Below are 20355 nucleotides of genomic sequence, written 5' to 3'. Positions count from 1 at the left end.
ATAACTGATCTTCTCTGGTAGTAAGACCCATGCATGCTGAAGGGTATATATATATATGTCCTTTCGGAATTTTGGGCTTCAATGCTCTTTATCATTGCACCTTTGGCCATTTAACTTGTCACTTATGAGACATAACTTTGTAGATGGAAATCGCGTCTGGCGTACACAATTATAAGCTTACAGTATATCTTATGAAATTATTTTAGCTTTGCAGGATGTATAAAAACGACGAGCAGCATATTCTAATGTTATCGTTTCGATTGACAGATTATCGAAGCACTTGGCAATGAGTCGAGCTCGATAGAACATGTACCAATCCAATACAGATGAGATATCAACCTAAACAGTACAAACACAGAGTCACACTGACATGCAATCCAAAAAACAATCCACATTCATTAGTATATTTAAATGCAGAAAATACTGTACTGGCAAGAATTGTGTTTCTATGTAATAACTCAAGCGCTTTGAGAGAGGAGAGCTGCAAAATAGAAGTAGATGTGCATCATATATATAAATCTCACAAACCATGTTTAACTCCGTCGCATATTTGCACCTATCCGAATATGGTAACATCTGGCCTTTGATAGTATTGTATGTTTTTTTTTAATTTTGGTTTAGAGTTTAGTGTTGTTTATTTTCTATGAAAAAGTACAGAGGTTACATTCTGCAAGCGCTTATGTGTAAAGTACGAATGCCAATCTAAGCTCATAACAGAATAACGTTATCAGAGATATATATTATATTTTAGTGTTGTCAACGGTTAACCGGTTAATCGGTCGAACGACCGAAAACCGAATACCAAAAACGCTAACCGGTTAACCGGACTTTTTTTCAATTTCGATAGATTTGTTAAAAATCTAAGCTCATAACAGAATAAAGTTATCAGATATATATATATTATATTTTAAGTCTGAGATTGGAAACAAAGGAAAGATAATCATGAGATAAAAAATAGAAATATACTCCTCAATAAAAGTATAAGACGAAGAGACAATAATGTAGATAAAAAGAGAGCTGAATAAAAAGTACACAAATTATTTCTCAGAAAATGATATTGGACAGCAAAAAGCTAAATACACCGTGTGTAATCTCAAGTATAGTTCGGACTAATAAGCAGTTCCTTATTCACTTTATGATATATAATATTGCCAATATGTCTACTAACATCTTAGATCAAGAACAATACTGTTAGAATATACAGATTAAAAGGTTTATTTTGATGCATAATTTTGTCCCCTGGATCAACTCCAGATACTTTAGCTTCCAAATTACGTGCCTTTCTTTACTTATTTGTTTAATAAACTATTGATCAACCTGCTGGAAGTTGTTTTTTTATTGTGTTTAATTTAAAAGTTTTATTTAGGAGGGATTAGTGAACCCAAAAAATGGGGGGGGGGGGGGGGGGTTAAAAAAAGGTGAACAACTTGTTTGAAAAGTCGGACGTCTGGGCTCTGGTGTTGTTTGTTGACAACTTGTTGTTTGTCTTCCTTTGTACATGTATATCTAAACTTATTTTTTCTTCTGAGTAGTTGGTGAATTGAGCTGTTTCTCGTACTTGTCTAGTATTTTTTGCTGATTCTGGTTATTCTTTAACTTTTTTGTATGTATATAAACTCATCAAAGATACCAGGACTAAATTTTGTATATACTCCAGACGCGCGTTTCGTCTATACAAAAGACTCATCTGTGACGCTCGAATCCAAAAATATTAAAAAAGCCAAATAAAGTACGAAGTTGAGGAGCATTGAGGACCAAAATTCCTAAAAGTTTTGCCAAATCTTGTATGTATTTTTATTTCGTAGTCAGCACTGTGACAAAGTTAGAATTACCCGCACTGCTGTAATATTTGATTTTTCGTTGTGCTGTTGAAGGGATTTTAAAGACGGGGTTATTAGTGTTCTGTGGGTTAAAATTACACATGCAACTTTACAAAATAACCATGAATAGTAAGTACGACCTTCACTCGTGTCTGCCAATATAATTTTGAACCAGATTCAAATTCATTATAATACGGTATTATTATGACGCACAATTTTAATGATCTATCAGACAAATCGATCTTATATTTATATGTTTGCAGTCAATTAAAACCTGTTCATAAAAGGGATCAATTACATGTTCTGTATTTTGTCACTTGCGTAATATTAACACATATTTGGTGTACAAATAGTACACTATTTTAGTCACTGAATTAATGAAGAAAGTTTCACTATGCCGGTAAGTAAGTATAATAAGTTATCTCCCGTTGTTCACGTTACAATGAGCTATCTTATTCTCTAATTTTTGTTTACAAAATTGTAAAGTTAATAAGATTTCAATTTATTATTATGCAATAAAACAAAATAAGATTTCAATTTATTATTATGCAATTAAACAAATACAATTAAATTTTTTCAATCTATTTCGCAGATTCATTTTTATTTGTTGGCAAAGATTCACTAACTTTTGACATTTTAAGAAATTTAACAATATTATTAAAGCTTGTGAAATTTCATATTACGTTGATAACATACATGGTGCATGCAAAGAACCAAACACCGAAAATCCTTTCTTTCTATTCGGGAAAATGCATGTCACCAGCAGCATGTCACCATGTCACGAACCGACCAAAAACCGAGCCACATATCTTGCTAAATGACGATTTTCACCAATCAAACGGAACAAATTTAAAAAACGGGCAAAATTCACATAACATATGTTTTTTTTAATTTTTTTTATTTTGAAGCAGTTCAAGTGATATAAATATATATATATATATATCGAGAGTACTGAATACGTAAAAATAAAACGAATGAAAGGATATAAAATGTGTACAACTTGAAGTGCAATGCCGATATTCAAATGTAAAAAATTCCCACATAACCTTATCTGAAATATATCTTTAAGGTAGTTTTCATATGAGACAAACATTTCACGAAGAAGCAGGACAATAACAAATAATCATGGAACACACATTTTTGTTGGCATGCTTGCGTGAAGTGCCAATTTGGCCGAGTGCCTTTTCAATACAACTATACAACATTCGACCGTTTTACTTACTGTTACATATCAAAATGTGTCAACTACGGTTTTATTCTTATTTTATACACTGAAAAAAATTAGTATTTAATAATTCTTTAATACTTGTCCATTGTTGAATTAACAATGAGGCATTCAAAGGATTTTAATTAGATTGAATCAGAATGCCTTTACCATGCACCAAGTACTTTAACACATTTATTATACATGTACATGTATTTAAGAAATTATGACTTATAAAAAAATACTTCTCAATTAAATATAATTATACTCGATACAAAGCACTTTAATTGAAAACCAAGAACCATGAATTCCCCTTTCTAGACCTCTAAAATGAGTTTATTAGTGTATATTGATATCCTAAGTGAAATATTTAATACTAATTATGACTACATAAGGAAAGTTTAAACATTTAGTATTATATCTAAGGATTACACGATGGATATGCAGGTTTGTCGACCTTTTTAGTTCATACATATAATTAAGATTTATATATTTTGTTGAATATTTTTTGTTGTTGAAAAATATAATATGTAGTTGTCAATGTCTACTCTAATTCTGTGGAATACACAATGGTACATCAGTGATTGAGATGACTAAGTTTGAATATGAAAGTTTCAGTTTGGATTTCAATCTTTTTCTGAAACCTTAATCTCAAATGTCTGCTTTTATAATTGTATGTGCAGATGGAACTGTCTATCTTATTTTCAACTTAATTACGTATGTTTTCCCCAAAGATACCAGCTACATAGTAGGATACAAATGATTGAACTGAGTGTTCGTTGTTGTCAAACATTTTAATTATAAAGTAAACTATATACCACTTTGACTAGCAAATAAGCAGTTCGTGAAACTTGTAATACCAATCCTCCGAAATTAACATGAGCATTATTTTCAATAAGTGCTAGCTGTGAAGATGAATAATAACCAACCTCGATCAGTCCCCGAGGTCACCATCTCCATGTTGTCAACAACAGTATGTCCCTGAATATTGCTTTCTACTCAGAAATCAACAAGACTTTGTGTAAGCCCGGGACGATACAATCTTCTAAGTAACCATTACTAGTCAACAACTGTCAAAAGCAGAGGGTACCAATTTCCATGCAGTCAAAAATTATCAGCCACAAGTGTACCCTTTACTCAGTGATCAACAGTTGTCAGTCTCCAAGTGTTTTATTTACCCAAGAGTCAACAGTTGTCAGTCCCAAAGTGTTCCATTTCATCCCAGTTGACAACAATTGTCAGTCATCAAGTGTTCCATTTCATTTCACTCCAGTTGTCAACAATTGTCAGTCCCCATGTGTTCCATTTCACCCCAGTTGTCAACAATTGTCAGTCCCCATGTGTTCCATTTCACTCCAGCTGTCAACAATTGTCAGTCCCCATATGTTCCATTTCACCTTAGTTGTTAACAATTGTCAGTCCCCATATGTACCATTTCACTCGAGTTGTCAACAATTGTCAGTCCCCATGTGTTCTATTTCACTCCAGTTGTCACTAATTGTCAGTCCCCATGTGTTCTATTTCACCCCAGTTGTCAACAATTGTCAGTCCCCACGTGTTCCATTTCACCACAGTTGTCAACAATTATCAGTCTCCAAGTGTTCCATTTCACCCTAGTTGTCAACAATTATCAGACCCCAAGTGTGCCATCCCCACTCCCCACCCCAGTTGTCAAAATTTGTCAGTTTCCAAGTGTTCCATTTACCTTGGTAAACAAAATTTGTCAGTCTCACAGGATAACTTAGACTCAGTGGTCCATTGTTAGGGTTTTAAATAAATAAATAAATAAATAATCTTTATTTCAAGAGGATGATCCCATTAGTTAAAACTAATCTTCCTGAGAGTCCTCAAAATAATAATAACATCGTTATAAGTACAAACAGTATAATAAAGTTATATTATACACAATATACAATTGTATTGAAATAATAATGAAAATGCATATTAATTTGCACAATTGATGAAAAATTTGTAACATTTTGTTTTAAAAGATACAATTGTATCACTCATTTTGATTTCATTTGGTAAACTGTTCCATATTTGAGAACCTGAATATGTAAATGTTTTCTTTAAAAAAAATGTTTTTGGTTTTGGAAGATTTAATAGTTTTTCATCAGCTGAACGTAAGTTATAGTTTTGATTATTAGTAAAATGAAAATTTTCTTCTAAATAGTTAGGAACCATGCCATTAACTGATTTAAATACAAGTATTGCCTTTTGGTATTGAATTCGTTTTTCCACATTTAACCAGTGTAAACTTTTAAACAATAAACTGGATGATGTCATTATGTCAGCTTCTACAATTACCCTAGCAGATTTCTTTAATAATTTATTAAGTTTATTTATTCCACTTTCACAACAACTTCCCCATATATTGCAACAATAATCAAATAATGGCAGAATATAAGCATTAAAATAGATGATACGTAAATGCATAGGTAAATATTTTCTTATCTTTTGTAATAAGTTGATTCTATTTGATATAGTAATTGACATTTTATCTATTTGCTGATTCCAATTTAAGTTTTTGTCAATATATAAACCAAGTAGTTTTTCACAATCTACATTTTCTATTTGTTCATTTGAAATATTTATATCTAAACTGTTTCCAGTTAAACAAAGCCTTTGTTTTGAACCAATAATCATTGATTTACACTTTTTGGCATTTAATTTCATACAATTTTGCAAACACCAGTTTTCAATAACATGAATATCATTTTGAAGGTTAGAAGCTATCTGAATTACATCATTACCTCTACAATGTAATGTAGAATCATCTGCATATAAATCTATTAATGAATGTTCTATATTAAGTGGTAAATCATTGATATATAAAATAAATAACAGAGGGCCCAGGATAGAACCTTGTGGTACACCAGTTTTTATGCATTTAGTATTAGACATGACGTTATTGACCTTAACTTGTTGACTTCGTTCAAACAAGTATGACTTAAACCAGTCTAGTGTACTATTTGAAACATTATAATATTCAAGTTTTTTCAATAAAATTATATGATTAACCAGATCAAAAGCTTTCTTTAAATCTAAAAATATAACTCCGTTTATCTCTCCATTATCTATATTTGCTTACCATTCATCTACTAATTTAGTAAGTGCAGTAGTACACGAATGCTTATGTCTGAAACCTGACTGTGTAGTATTAAGAAGGTCATTGCTATTTAAAAATATATACAAACTATTAGCTATATGTCGTTCTATGATTTTAGAGAGACAAGGCAAAACTGCTATTGGTCTATAATTATCAGGATTACAGGCAATGCCGCATCGCCACTTTTAAAAATTGGGCATACTCTTGCAGTTTTTAAAATACTTGGAAATTTACCACATTTGACACTTAGATTAAATATATATGTCAAAGCTGGTGCTATGACATCGCTGCACATACTCAAAATATTTGGTCCGACATCATCTAAACCAGTTGCTTTCGACTTGTCAAGTTTTTTTAAATACATATTTACATCTAAAATACTCATTTCTGGTATAATGAATTTTTCACTACCCCTTTGTAACTTTGATTTTACAAATTTATTGAGTGCATCAAAATTGGCACCATCATCACTATTACATAATTTGTTATCAACTAAACCTTCAGCAATATTTGTGAAATGCAAATTAAATGTATTTGCTATATCAACATCATTTTGAATTACATTATTTTTATATTCTAAATGCGTGATATTATTATGTATTTTTTTAGGATTAAGACTTTTGACATACTTCCAAATAGTTTTACTATCTTTACAATTTGAAATAGCATTTTGAAAATATTTTTTCTTTGCCTGTTCTACTAAAAATGTAACCTTATTACGCCAAATCTTATAATTATATATATCATTAATTCTGTGAAAATGATCTCTTTGGTGTCTAGCGCTATTTATATCAGAAGTCCACCACTCTGGTTGTTGGATATTTTTTACCCTTTTAATTTTCTTAGGAGCATGTTTCTCTAGAGTGCTTAGAAATAGATTGTACCAATAATTAGCTGCTTCATCAACATCTCCAATCGATTCAATGAGATGAAAAGGAGTATTTGTTAAATTTTCAATAAATTTATTTTTATCAAATTGTTTAAATGATCTATATTCTATGGACAAGTGCTCCATTTTTGATATTTTTGGGTTAAGTTTTCTTGTTACACAAACATGATAATGATCACTGACAGCATAACTAGGCACATTTACTTCTATAATATGGTCTACATCGGTTGTATATATATGGTCTATGGTAGTTTCACATTTATTTGTTACTCTTGTCGGTTTATGTACAATTTGTTGTAAACCATACAAATTAATACAGTCCTTCCATTTTTGATTTCCGACAACTGTATGATTTATTTGTGAATAGTTTATATTAAAATCTCCTAAGAGTATAATTTCTTTATTTTCTGCAGAAGCTTTATCTATTTCTTTTTCAGCTGAATCAATCCAAGATTGAAATGAGCTTGGTGGACGATAAAAAATGCCTATTAAAATAGAGTTTGTGTTTGGAAATTTAATTTCAATCCATAAAGATTCAATACTACTTATTTCTAAATCAACTCTTCTCTGATGACATACACTATTTCGTATGTACGCAATTACACCTCCGCCATAATTAATAGCGTTTCTATCTTTTCTTTCTATTTTGTAACCTTCAATTTGTAATGTTTCGGTACCAATTTCATCATTTAAAAATGTTTCTACCATACCAAATATATCAAATAATTGTTCATATTTTAATAGAAATTTTATTTCTTCAATTTTTGGTTGTAAATGTTGAATATTTAAAAAACCTAGTTTAAACCCTTTTTTAAATAACCAACTTGCCTCATTATTTGTACTTTTATTTACAGAACTAGGTGTTTTGTTTTTACCCTTTGTATGCCTCTTTTGGGATTTTCTCCATTTATTATTATTACTGTTGTTTATATTATCAATGTCTTTTATACAACAGGAGCATTGTATACTACTACATTTATCACATAACAGATTTAAAATATTATATCTGTTTGAAAAACTAGAACAAGCTAAATGCTACCTATGAACATAATCTGACTTACGTACAGAGTTTGGTGAATGATAGTTAAAAAATGGTGCTCTGTCTACATTTTGTGTATTTAGCTCATTAATGTTTCCCCACGAGTCACGAGAGTTCATATAGAGATCATTACTGTCCTTTACGTTTCTTGGGTTGATTCCTGGATGGTTGAAATTTCTTCTATCTGTTGTATTCAAGTTACTCCGAGATTGATATGTTGGTTTTGTAGGGCTCCTTTTGAAGTTGTTTGTGTAATATTGGTGACTGGAACTTTGATATCTATTTCTGTTTTGTTGGTTGAAATGATGCTGTATTGGTTTTCCTTTGAATACTTTAATTACTTTATTAACATTTGCCACAACAACTTTATGGTTCCATATCTATTCAGATGAATGCCATCTGTGGTGTAAAATGATTTAGCTATATGATTATCTTTGTAGACAAAAGATTCATAATTTGATATGAATTTGACATCATTATAATGACACATTTCTTTTAGGATTGTGTCATATTCGGTGACATCACATCGTATCCTTGGCAAAATTCCAGAAACAATTGGTCGACAGTTTTGACATCTTACATGATTAATGATTTCTTGGAAAATGTCCACAAACTGTTGTACATTCATTTTGCTACTTGCATCGTTGCCACCTACATGGATTATCATTATATTGTATGAACTCAGATCCATACTTCTTATGTCTTCGTATAAATCTAGTACATTTGCACCTCTGTGAACATGAACATCTATATAATCTTTTAATTTAGATGGGTCAATTCCTTTTAGGACTGAACTTCCTGCAATTAAAACTCTACTTCCCGATAATGGAAAGTTTGGTTGGGTATCATACTCAGGATTTTGAGGTTCTTCATTTATATCAGCACTTATTGGCTGTTCTAGTTCATGTGTATGTTCCTGTAATATTGTTTCACATGTTGTTTTTGGAATTGTTTGATCTTCATCTAACATTTGGGTAATTTGGTTACAGAGATTTTCCTCCTCAATAAAGCTTTTTTTGTAATTTAGATGTTTCCAGGTCATAAAGTTTTATTTTATCACTGATGCTTTGTGTTTTTCCTTGTAACATGTTAACTTTTTTTTCCAAATTTTTATTAACATTCTGAATTTCTGCTTCAATGTCTTGCATCTTATCCATTGATTGTTGGTCATGTTGCATGCGCACCTTTGACAAAGCTGTCATGCGGTCATTTAATATTTGAATGCTACTCGCATTTGACAAGTTATTTGCTTGTATAGATATTTCCAATTCGTCCATTTTGTCTTTCAAATTTGTAACAACAGTGGTTAGTTTATCAAATGCTGTAATGAAGTCTTGAATATTTAACTGTGGTAATTTGTTACCAATTTTATCTAAACATGTGCTTCTATCCTCTAAATGAGTCGGATTTATATCTTTAACTTGTGCTTGTATATCATCTGGAGTATATATTGTAGGTATAACTACTGACGAAGTTGACGATTCCCTTTTTGTATTTGCCGATACATCATCTTTTATTGTGTTGTTATTAGGATTTGATATTTGAATGGTACCGGGATTTACTTCTTCTGATTTTTTAACATCTATTACAGAGTTGTTATTGCAATCTTCTTTTCCTTGTTTCTCCATTAAAATGACCTCTTCGAAAATTTTGTTTAGTTCATTTAAATTTACATCTTTTCCGTTTATTTGACATTCCTTCACTTTAACTACTTTTGAAGATCGATTGATATCTTTACCTGGTTTCAAATACAAAATGAAGTCGAGAATAAAATCAAGAATATACGGTAGAGTTATTGCAATGTGACATGGGCGAGTGGAAGTAGTTGATTTCTACAAAAGGTTTTTATTCCCACTTAAGTTTTGTTGTGTCTTTGTTTGGTAATGTAAAGATCTAATCAATAAAAGCCATTTTGGGGATGTTTGAAATTAAAAGCCTTGCTGTGATTTAACGATGGATTTTGTATTTAACAATTTCATAATCAATTTCTATCCTGTAACGCCCAACTAAGTACATATAATATCTCTTCTCATCACAAAAATAACCATAAATTAGATCAAAAGAATAATCATATCTATACGCTGCAATAAAATATGACATAGAAATCATATTTTGTTATGTTCTCAAATTGTTGTACAGGTATAATTTCAAACTGGTTATACAAGGTGTTTCAGAGAAAACCTTCATCAGTAAAAAACGTGGTGCCAAAAGTTCTGAAATCGTTTGACGTTAATACAAATTAGTAGAATTTTGTATGATTTATGTAAAAAGTTAAAAATGATATGAACTTCATCGCAGATGCTATCTTTTTGAAAAAAAAATGACTGTTGTTATTTTACAGTGGTAATTAATTTAGGTGGAATTTTCGTCCTCTAGGAAATATAACTACCCAATATTTTGTATCACAGCACTGCATTTATACACTTTTATCGATTATGGTTTATAAAACTATATTGTTTTACTAGATCAACACTTCCTCATATTAGATGACATAGACTGTTCATATCATATGAGACATTTTTAGCTCTTGCTTTTTTGTTTCCCTGGAAGTTCCAGGTAAAGGTTAATCCAGCATACGGTTTTAAAGTTATCGCTATCAGCATGCTTATTGTTTTGAGATATGACAATTCCGGTTATCCTTAGTGTACTTGTTTGGAAAAAGTGAACTTAATATACAAAATGAACAGCTTATAACCCTACCCCAAAAAGTGAGAACAGACTTCAAATTGAGAATCGGTAGAGATTTGTTATTTTTTCTACAGTTGCTTGGATTACTTTCTTGCACAGTTTTCTGCTAATGCCTAAGAAAAGGTTGCGGTTGTACGGTACGGTTTTACGGTTTTCAGATCACCATATATAAACTTCATTTTCAATATTGCTAAAACTTTTTATTATTTCTATAGAATGGTCAATTTAAAACATCCTAAGAAGTATTAAGTTTGTTATGTCTGAAGTTGTCTAACATGTCAATATCAGTTAAATACGATTAACCATACAATTAAAGAGAAGGTACATTTTGGGGTGAATTAATCTTGTTTAAACAAAAAAAAACCTAAAGATTGGTTAAAGATCTTTTAAAAATAAATATAAGCTGTGACGTAACATTGACAAGATTGATGTCTTATTATGAATTAAATGAGTTGGATTAAATAAATTAAAAAAACAACGTCTGGGTAAAATTATCACAGAGTACATGCATCGCCGATTGTGTTTCGTTATCTCTTTACAAACATATACCTCCAGACAAAGTATGGACTTTAAATCCGATGTATCACACACGAATAGTATCATAGTTACTCTTTGCATGTTATAGTACGTCCAACAACAGTTATCTAATGGGGCACAAATGACCTGTTACAAGGCAAAATGAAAGCCCTCTTTTTACAATTGACAATTTTTATTTTCCACCTGTCATCTTGCTCGACCAACTTAACAGAACCTAGGTTTTGAATTATTGTTCATTTATTCTGGTATTGAATATCCGCGACTTTCTTCCTTGGCTGAATCGTGATCTTGCACAAGGATAATCCTAAAGGACAGCAATATCTAGATATGTCATAAAAATATTTTACTCATGTTTTTTGCATTTTTTTCAGACACCACTGAGGAGTCCTTGCTCATCGGAAGTTTTACCGAGGTCGCCATCCAAAATTCATCCTGACTTATTATATTTAGAACACCGACGAAGAGGTAAGATACCGAATATTTATTTCCTATTTTGTAACTTATCATGTGTGACTCATTCATCACGAGATTATGATCCCAACACATATTTTAATGAGGCAGTGCGGCACCGAAATGACATTAGAAATGGCATGTGATTCTTGAAAAAAAACTCCATCCGACAGACTTGAAACTAAATTTTTGGGGACGCCAAATGAATAAAACGTTAAATATTGACCACCTAAACCAACAAGAATGTAAACATACTTGCAAGTTCAACTTTGAATAAGGAAGTCACACAATTCCATGGTTCCTTTTAATTGAGTAGGACAATCTTAGTTTTTGACGTTTTAACATAAGTTACAAATTAATCGATCGTGATTATGTGTGTTACAAATGACAGTACATATATATACTTTGTTCTGTCAGTTTATATCGTTACAGATTTTGTTATATTGCTGCATTCAATGTAAGATATAATTATCGAACCGACGTACTTGATATTTTCTCGAATTTATTTCGATTTCGTATTTTAATGCTTGTTTGTTCGTGCACCTGCTGGCTTGAAACTGTTTCAATCGTCTGTAGTGCTCTAGATCTCTGTTTTTATTCACATTGTTTAACACTGATGGCTAGGCACTCTCTAGTTATATTGTAAAGTGAAGTGTCTTTAACAAATAGGAGTTCACCACGTATACTCTAAAGAAGCACAAAAGTAACAGAAGTTGACAACATGTGGAGTAGGATCTGCTTACCCTTCCGGAGCACCTGAGATCACCCAAAGTTTTAGTTGGGGTTCGTGTTGCTTAGTCTTTAGTTTTCTATGTTGTTTCTTGTGTACTATCATTTGTCTGTTTGTCTTTTCATGTTTAGCCATGGCGTTGTCAGTTTATTTTCTATCTATGAGTTAGACTCTCTCTCTGGTATCTTTCGTCCCTCTCTTTGACAATGCTTTCATTGGACTCTTTTCTTGGGTTGTTGTTGAATATATCGGAAGCATTTCAATTCAACTCACAATTCAATATTTTATTAACATCTCAACTTTGTACAAAGATATAATATTGTACAAAGATTTAATATATAATATATAAAACAGTATACTTAAACTGATGATTTGCTTTTTATAAATTACCTGAAATTAATTTTTAAAATGATTTTAAAACTTTTGAAAAATCGAACATTAACATTACAATTTAACATTTTTACCTGAATGAAGTTTTAGATAAATAATATTAATTTCAAACAGCTAATTTATGTAATCGTAATATTTCTTTAAAGGACAAGATGAAACAATAGGCGAATGGAAGAGAGGACGAATGCCATCGTTTTCCAGATCAAGAACATTGCCCGTTATAACACAATCAGAACCGTCGTTCCATTCACCGCTATCAGACAGATCAAGAAGTGGAAGATATCAGTTACTGAAACGGAGACCCAAAAGTCCTGTGGATATTAAACCTTACCAGGCAAGAGTATCAGACAGATTAAAGACGCCAGACTTCAACGCACTTGTATTGAAAAACAGACCAATACCACAACTGTTTGACCGTGTAGACGAAAAGGAAGAATTCAAAACTAGAAGCATTCAAGAATGGAAAAACCAAGTGGTCAAGTAAGTATATAAATTGACAATATTAATGAGATGGGTCAAAATTAAATACATCAATAAAAATAACATGAATGGCAGAAAACCTCTCATCGAATTATGGTTTTCTACAAGTTCTAAATAGATTTATGGAAATTAGATTAAAGAATGATATGTAGTGTATTGTCAGTGAGACAACCATACACAGAGACCAAAGGACGATGATGTTACCTTTAGGTGACAGAAGGACCGTAAACAATTGTTTAAAACCAATATAAGCATTCCATGGTAAAACCCATACCATGAAGTGAGCCATAAAAGGCTACAGCATGACAAAATGTTAAAAGTTCAACTTAAAAAAGAAAATCAACGGCCAATTTAGGCTTAAACTAAAGGCTCTAAAGAGCTTGTGTCGCTCACCTTGGTCTATGTGCATACATGTATTAAACAAAGGACACAGATTGATTCATGGCAAAATTGGGTTTTGATGATGGTGATGTGTTTGTAGATCTTACATTACTGAACATTCTTGCTACTTACAATTTTCTCTATAATAAACTTGGCCTTTTAGTTAAACAGAGGAAAATATTTTGTAAAAATTTACAAAAATTTACCAAATTAATGAAATTTGTTAAAATTTAAATATAAAGGGCAATACCTCCTTAAGGGGTCAACTGGCCATTTTGGTCATGTTGACTTATTTGTAGATCCTACAGTACTTTGCTGAACATTATTGCTGTTTACAGTTTATCGCTATCTATAGTAGTCTTCAAGATAATAACCAAAAACGGCAAAATTTCCTTAAAATGACCAATTCATGGGCAGCAACCAAACAACGGGTTGTCCGATTCATCTGAAAATTTGAAGGCAGATAGATGTTGACATGATGAACAATTTTAAGCCTTGTCAGATTTGCTCTAAATGCTTTGGTTTCAGAGTTATAAGCAAAAATCTACATTTTACCCCCTATGTTCTAGTGTTAGCCATGGCGGCCATCTTGGTTGGTTGGCCGGGTGACCGGACACATTTTTAAACTAGGTACCCCAATGAAGTTTGTGGCCAAGTTTGGTTAAATTTGGCCGAGCAGTTTCAGAGGAGAGGATTTTTTGTAGAAGTTAACGACGACGACGTACGGACACCGGACGCCAAGTAATGAGAAAAGCTCACTTGGCCAATTTGGGCCAGTGAGCTAAAAAAAACGCTGAATTGTAGGCTCAGGACTGCGAATGTGCACATGTATGTGAACCCTCGCGTCTTTCCTTACCCTGGACGATGGTGTAACAGCATAAAACCAAAAGATCGACGTAAGCAACTTGACTCATCAGATTGATTCGAAACAAAAGAAGAAAAAAAAAAGGATGTCAGTGTGCTTTAGAGAATTTTGTGTTGATCTTTTGTGATGTCTGTGAAATCAATTACAACTTGTGTACACAGATGTTGTAGACACATTAATTGTTGAGGAGGTTGCCCTCCGAATATCTAATCTTAATGAGCAATATGTTGGTGATATACCCATGCAAGTTCGAATATCTGAAGTCCAGCTATAAACTTTTAAGCGTGAAAATATCCGCAGTTAAAATCGAAATACCGGCATACATAATGAGGCAATGGGTCGAAAGGGTAAATGAGATATGCATCACAGGTCATGCGAACACAAATTTGTTATATAAGTACTATTATAGTGTCAGAGGGAGTTTTGCTTACATGTATGACAGAGTACCACAGCACATCTCTTTATTTCGTACATGTATATCTGTAGTCTGTAGTTAATTCAGATTTTGCATTTATTTATAGTTCATAAAAGCAGTCGCAAAAAGTATGAAGTGCCGTCATATGAACACTGAGAAATCACCTTATCAATGTAATGCATCCATAATTATACCTTTACCAAGAACGATCAAAGCCGAATATTTGAAAGCCAAGATTGTATAAGAACCGGAACAGTTTGAGAACAACAAGTGCTAACAGGCCCGTAACCAGGAATTAACAGTGCTTATTTGTTTTCAAGGGAGAATTCGTCCGAACCCCCCTGGCTACGGGTATGGCTAATCCATCAAGGTCCACATTGTCTGAACATATAATACCAATATCAACTTAAACATGTCTTGACTGAAGGCTTCTTTTTGTAATTAATGTGTAAATCATTTTTTTTGTTTCTGACGTTATGGAAAGCACATGTAATATACATGCAATGTTATTCTTCTCGTAAAAATTGTGCTGACACAGCTATATTGTTAATTCTAAATGTACTCCAGTCAGGTCAGCAGTAAGAACGATTGAAATCACGACACAAGTGCTTCCTTTTCTTGGCTGAAGGGTTCTCAATTAACTGTGTACATTTTTACCCTGTCTCTGATTCAACATGCCCAATAATATCGATTCGATATTATGAAAATGATTTTTATGAATTCAAAACAATCATAATTAGTGATATAAGCATGCAATTAATATAATAAAAATGATTAAAGTAATAAGATATAAACAACACGATAAATAAATAATGAATTGATAATGATTTCTGCAAGTATTGAGAATGGGAAATTGTGTTTTTAAATCTGGCGAAAGAGAGGTTATAATTACTTTATGATGTAATGTAACATCCGTTGTTTTTTGTTACAGAATTGTTCCCAAAAGACCACCGTTTGCAATAGCAATGGACTGGAAAGCTCCACCCGCCGAATGGGATGATAGGGATCCGTTTTTATATTCTCCGAAACCCATGTTCTACAAGAACAAAAAGTTTGTATCTGAACGAGACTTTGTTGTGAATCCAGAATGGGGATCAGAGAAAAAGAAAGTTTCTGTGAATTCACCAGCGTATAGTACATGTGCACTGAGATATGGTTGGTGCTGCTGATATTTTACATTCTTTCACGACTTGATATATATAGGATTCTTCCGAATAATAGTCTTTTTATTGGGATCTTTGATTTGATTTTGATTTTATTGTTATTTAAGATCGAAATTGCTTTGAATATCCACACAGGACCAGAATTTCCAAAAAAAAAAAATGAGAAAATAAATGAGTTTTGTTATAATGCTTTATGAATATTATGAAAACAGATTTGTTACTTTTTGAATTATACTGTAAGTATATGTATAGAGCAACGATGCATAATGCATATTTATATAAGTGGAAGTTTGTAATGTGGATTGGTGGTTAATTGAGTATGACATTTAATTGTTTTTTTTTTCAATAAAAAACTGAAATCAATTTAATGATACATATATATTTGTACAGAAAAAAATCAAATATATATTTATGTCATGATATTTTACACTTGACAACAATTGTAAAAAAAAGTAGTTACATTTAGTTGTCTTTCTTTGGACATTTAACCTTATGTCCCAATTTTTCCCCTTTCTAGTAAGGTAGCAATCATAATTCCGAAAATAGTAACAAATTGTCGCAAACACGCCCCTGATAATTTAGTTCCCCTGCAAAGAAACACGTACAATGGGAGAAACCTTATATTCTGTTTACTTTTCAAGGACATGCAAACTTAGAGGTTAAATCAATACTTTAAAAAAAGTTATTTAGGGAAGTACTCATAGTATACACATAAAAAAATCATAGCTTGAAGTCCAAATACTAAACTGACTAACCTTTAAAAACGTGTGTGTTTCAAAGCAGTTAATATTAACTGCAGACTGAAATTAAACATGTTAAAAAAGCAGAAGATTATAAAATCTTAGAAAAATATATTGAATAACAAAATTTTGTAACACACAAAATGTACACTGTTTTACTTTCTCCATCACGAAACGAAACTTCGAAAATGACTGCTTATGTGAAACAACTTGATGAATTTTAAAAAGATTATTTTGTATATAAATTCTGATCATATTTCTCTGCGCATCACACATGATCGTGTCGTCCTATACTTGCTATCCGACTTTCTCTTTTATGAAGTTACAATGTTAATTTCCTACCATCTATTCTGGTCTACCTAAATTGCTGTACCAGCTTGTTCGATATATCGTACAATTTATTTCGTCATAATATGCACAAAAGCTCTGATCATGAGAAATGGTACATCTCAAATCTATCTTCTGCACAAAGAATATTCGAATAAAATGGAGGGAGAGTATATGGGAACAACTTTGTTCAGATTGATGTTTCAAAACGTATTATATATATAGAATTGACTAAATTCTGTTTTAGCTTACCTAACCTATCGGGTCATATGAGGTATTATCCTGCGTCTTTTTTATCCGTCGATAGACTTTATTATATGAAATGGAAATGGGGAAAGTGTAAACGAGACAACAACCTAACCAAATAATAAAAAAACAATAGCCGAATGTGTATTAAACGAAGCCAGAAAATCAACTGCTGATACACAACTTGTCAATGATTCAACAACTTCTGATTCGCTACTTGTCAGTGATTCGCCAACTTCTGATTCTATTGTCTCAATGATCCACCAACTTCTGACACACGATGTACCAGTGATCCACCAACTTCTGATTAACTACGTGTTAGTGATCCAACAACTTCTAATACAAAACGTGTCAGGGAACCATCAACTTTTGACACAAAACGTGTCAGTAATCCACAAACTTCTGATACACAACGTGTATGTGATCCACCAACTTCTGATACGCAACGTGTATGCGACCCACCAACTGCTGATACACAACTTGTCAATGATTCAACAACTTCTGATTCGCTACTTGTCAGTGATCCACCAATTTCTGATACAAAACGTGTCAGGGATCTATCAACTTCTGATACACAACGTGTCAGTGATCCACCAATTTCTGATACAAAACGTTTCAGTGATCTACCAACTTCTGATACACAACGTGTCAGTGATCCACCAACCTCTGATTCACTACATTTCAATGATCCACCCAATTCTGATACACGACGGGTTGATCCATCAACTTTTGATACATAACGTGTCAGTTACTAAACAACTTCTGATTCACAAACGTGTCAATGATCCACACACTTCTGATACAAATCGTGTCAGGGATCCACCAATTTCTGATTCACTACGTATCAGTGATCCACCAACTTCTGATTTACTACGTGTCAATGATCCACAAACTTTTGATACATAACACATCAGTGATCCACCAAATTTGACACACAACGTGTCGGTGATCCACCAACTTCTGATCCAAAACGTGTCAGAAATCCACCAAATTCTGATACAACACGTGTCAGTAATCCACCAAATACTCATTCACTAAGTGTCAATGATCCACCAATTTCTGATTCACTCCGTGTCAATGAGCCATCAATTTCTGATACATGACGTGTCAGTGATCTACCTACTTCTGATATACAACGTGTCATTGGTTCACTAACTTCTGATATACCACGTGTCAGTGATCAAACAATTGCTGTTCCAAAACGTGACAGTTATTCACCAATTTCTGATTTACTACGTGTCAGTGATCCACCAAATTCTGATACACGACGTGTCAATTGTCAACCAACTTTTGATACACAACATGTCAGTGATCCACCAACTTCTAATCCAAAACATGTCATGTGTCCACAATTTTCTGGTACACTGTCAAAACGTTATTTCCCAGAAAGACCGTCGATATAGACCAGTGCTCTGAAAGATAAAAGTTCTACGCCCTTTTATACATCTATTTTACTCTCTGATTGTAATGTTGACCAACGGCGGATATGTCTTCCTTATTGTTATAATTTTATTAGGAATCGATTCAGTTTTTTTATAACGATTCTCATGCACTAATGCATAAGTTTCTATAAACCAATGCAGAACGTTACTTAAAGTATAGGCCGTCGAGAGTAAACCTAAGTGTCGCTGTCCTTTAGGGATTCACGGTGTGTCACTCATATAAATCTAAGAAATAAAACATTTTCTGTAATAAAAAATGTCACGTTTTATCGTAAAATTTTCATACTTCTTTGAACATTTATTTATAATTTAAGCGTGAAATTAAGTTTTAATCTATTGGATTCCTGCAGGTGTAATTATGATAGATTTACGACGGAAATTATGAAAAATAATAAGAAATAAACACCAGTTTTTCACTTCAACTATTAAAGTATAGCGCACCAGAGAGATCTAACCGGGTCACATTAGGCGTATCTTTTACAAATTTTCCATGTTAATTCAATTTGGGGCTATAAATATTAAATGAAAGAAGAAAAAAGAGGACCAATAATTGACATTATTTAAAAAATGACAATGAAAATTGCAAAGTTTTAAATTGAAGACCTGGAAACATATAAAATGGATTTCGTAACTCATAAGATAATTCAATACTATGAAATATCAGTAATGATATCTTTTAGAGTCGATCTTCATCTTAATTGTTACTAAATGATTTAAGTAACGATGACTATCAATATAACATTTTTGCAGATATTTCAATAGATATAAGAAGATGTGGTATGATGAGTGCCAATAAAACTACTCTACCAAGTATGATTATATAGCATCAACCAATATATGAAAATATAAACTTTAAAAATAAGTTATCTATTAGTATAAAAAAACTCGCAATATAGCATGTATAATTGTAAAGTGAGGCCAAAACTATAGTTCTGTTTTCCGAGTCCCTATCTTCCCCAATTTTGCGTGCCTCCCCTAACATATTTTATAGACATTTTTGGTTAAGCACAGTACAGCCAAGACTATTTTAGGAATCACTGACCAGCCGAATTTTCCTACAGTGTTTTATATAAAATATTTAAAACAAAATAAAATCATTTTACTATTTTCTATGTATATAAGAATATACATTTTTTTTGCGTTATAAGAAAAGAGCATATTATTACCACATTGTATTAAGTCTAAAACGTTATACAAGAGAACCAGTATTTAGTAATGAAGTAAGATGATAGGCCAATATGAATGACTTTTACCTTGGGACATTCATATATATAAAGAACAGTTACAACGGTCCAGTTTCATAGAGATTGGTCCATATGAACTGTACTAAGCACAAAAAGCTACAATAATGGCAAGATTTACTGATCTAAAAGTACTCTCATTACTGGAAATTAGTTTAATTCCCGATTTCAATATTTTTTTCCTCAAACCAGTCTCCCT

At 32.1% G+C, this 20355-nt stretch overlaps 1 protein-coding gene across 2 annotated transcripts; it reads left to right on the top strand.

The window, feature by feature from the left end:
* Nucleotides 1–2105: 2105 nt before the first annotated feature.
* Nucleotides 2106–16488, top strand: LOC134715707 (uncharacterized). Of its 2 annotated transcripts, none has more exons than XM_063578062.1 (4): nt 2106–2220; nt 11658–11751; nt 13003–13336; nt 15929–16488. In XM_063578062.1, the coding sequence occupies exons 1-4, from the start codon at nt 2215–2217 to the stop codon at nt 16164–16166; spliced, it is 672 nt and encodes a 223-aa protein (XP_063434132.1). In that variant the 5' UTR covers nt 2106–2214; the 3' UTR covers nt 16167–16488. The 2 variants fall into 2 exon arrangements, with proteins under 2 accessions (XP_063434132.1, XP_063434131.1); XM_063578061.1 differs by lacking the exon at nt 2106–2220 and adding an exon at nt 3313–3471 and having other exon boundaries at nt 15929–16487.
* The last annotated feature ends 3867 nt before the right edge of the window (nt 16489–20355 follow it).

This window comes from Mytilus trossulus, chromosome 4 (genome assembly GCF_036588685.1).
Source record: "Mytilus trossulus isolate FHL-02 chromosome 4, PNRI_Mtr1.1.1.hap1, whole genome shotgun sequence".
Taxonomy (NCBI): domain Eukaryota; kingdom Metazoa; phylum Mollusca; class Bivalvia; order Mytilida; family Mytilidae; genus Mytilus; species Mytilus trossulus.
Note: the sequence above shows the minus strand (reverse complement) of the source record. Positions and strands in the feature narration are given on the sequence as shown.

Bases quoted from the DNA above. Each gene is read 5' to 3' on its own strand.
- LOC134715707 (XM_063578061.1), top strand. The intron at 11,752-13,002 runs GTAAGATACCGA...ATTTCTTTAAAG, and splicing joins TTTAGAACACCGACGAAGAG to GACAAGATGAAACAATAGGC. The intron at 13,337-15,928 runs GTAAGTATATAA...TTTTTGTTACAG, and splicing joins TGGAAAAACCAAGTGGTCAA to AATTGTTCCCAAAAGACCAC.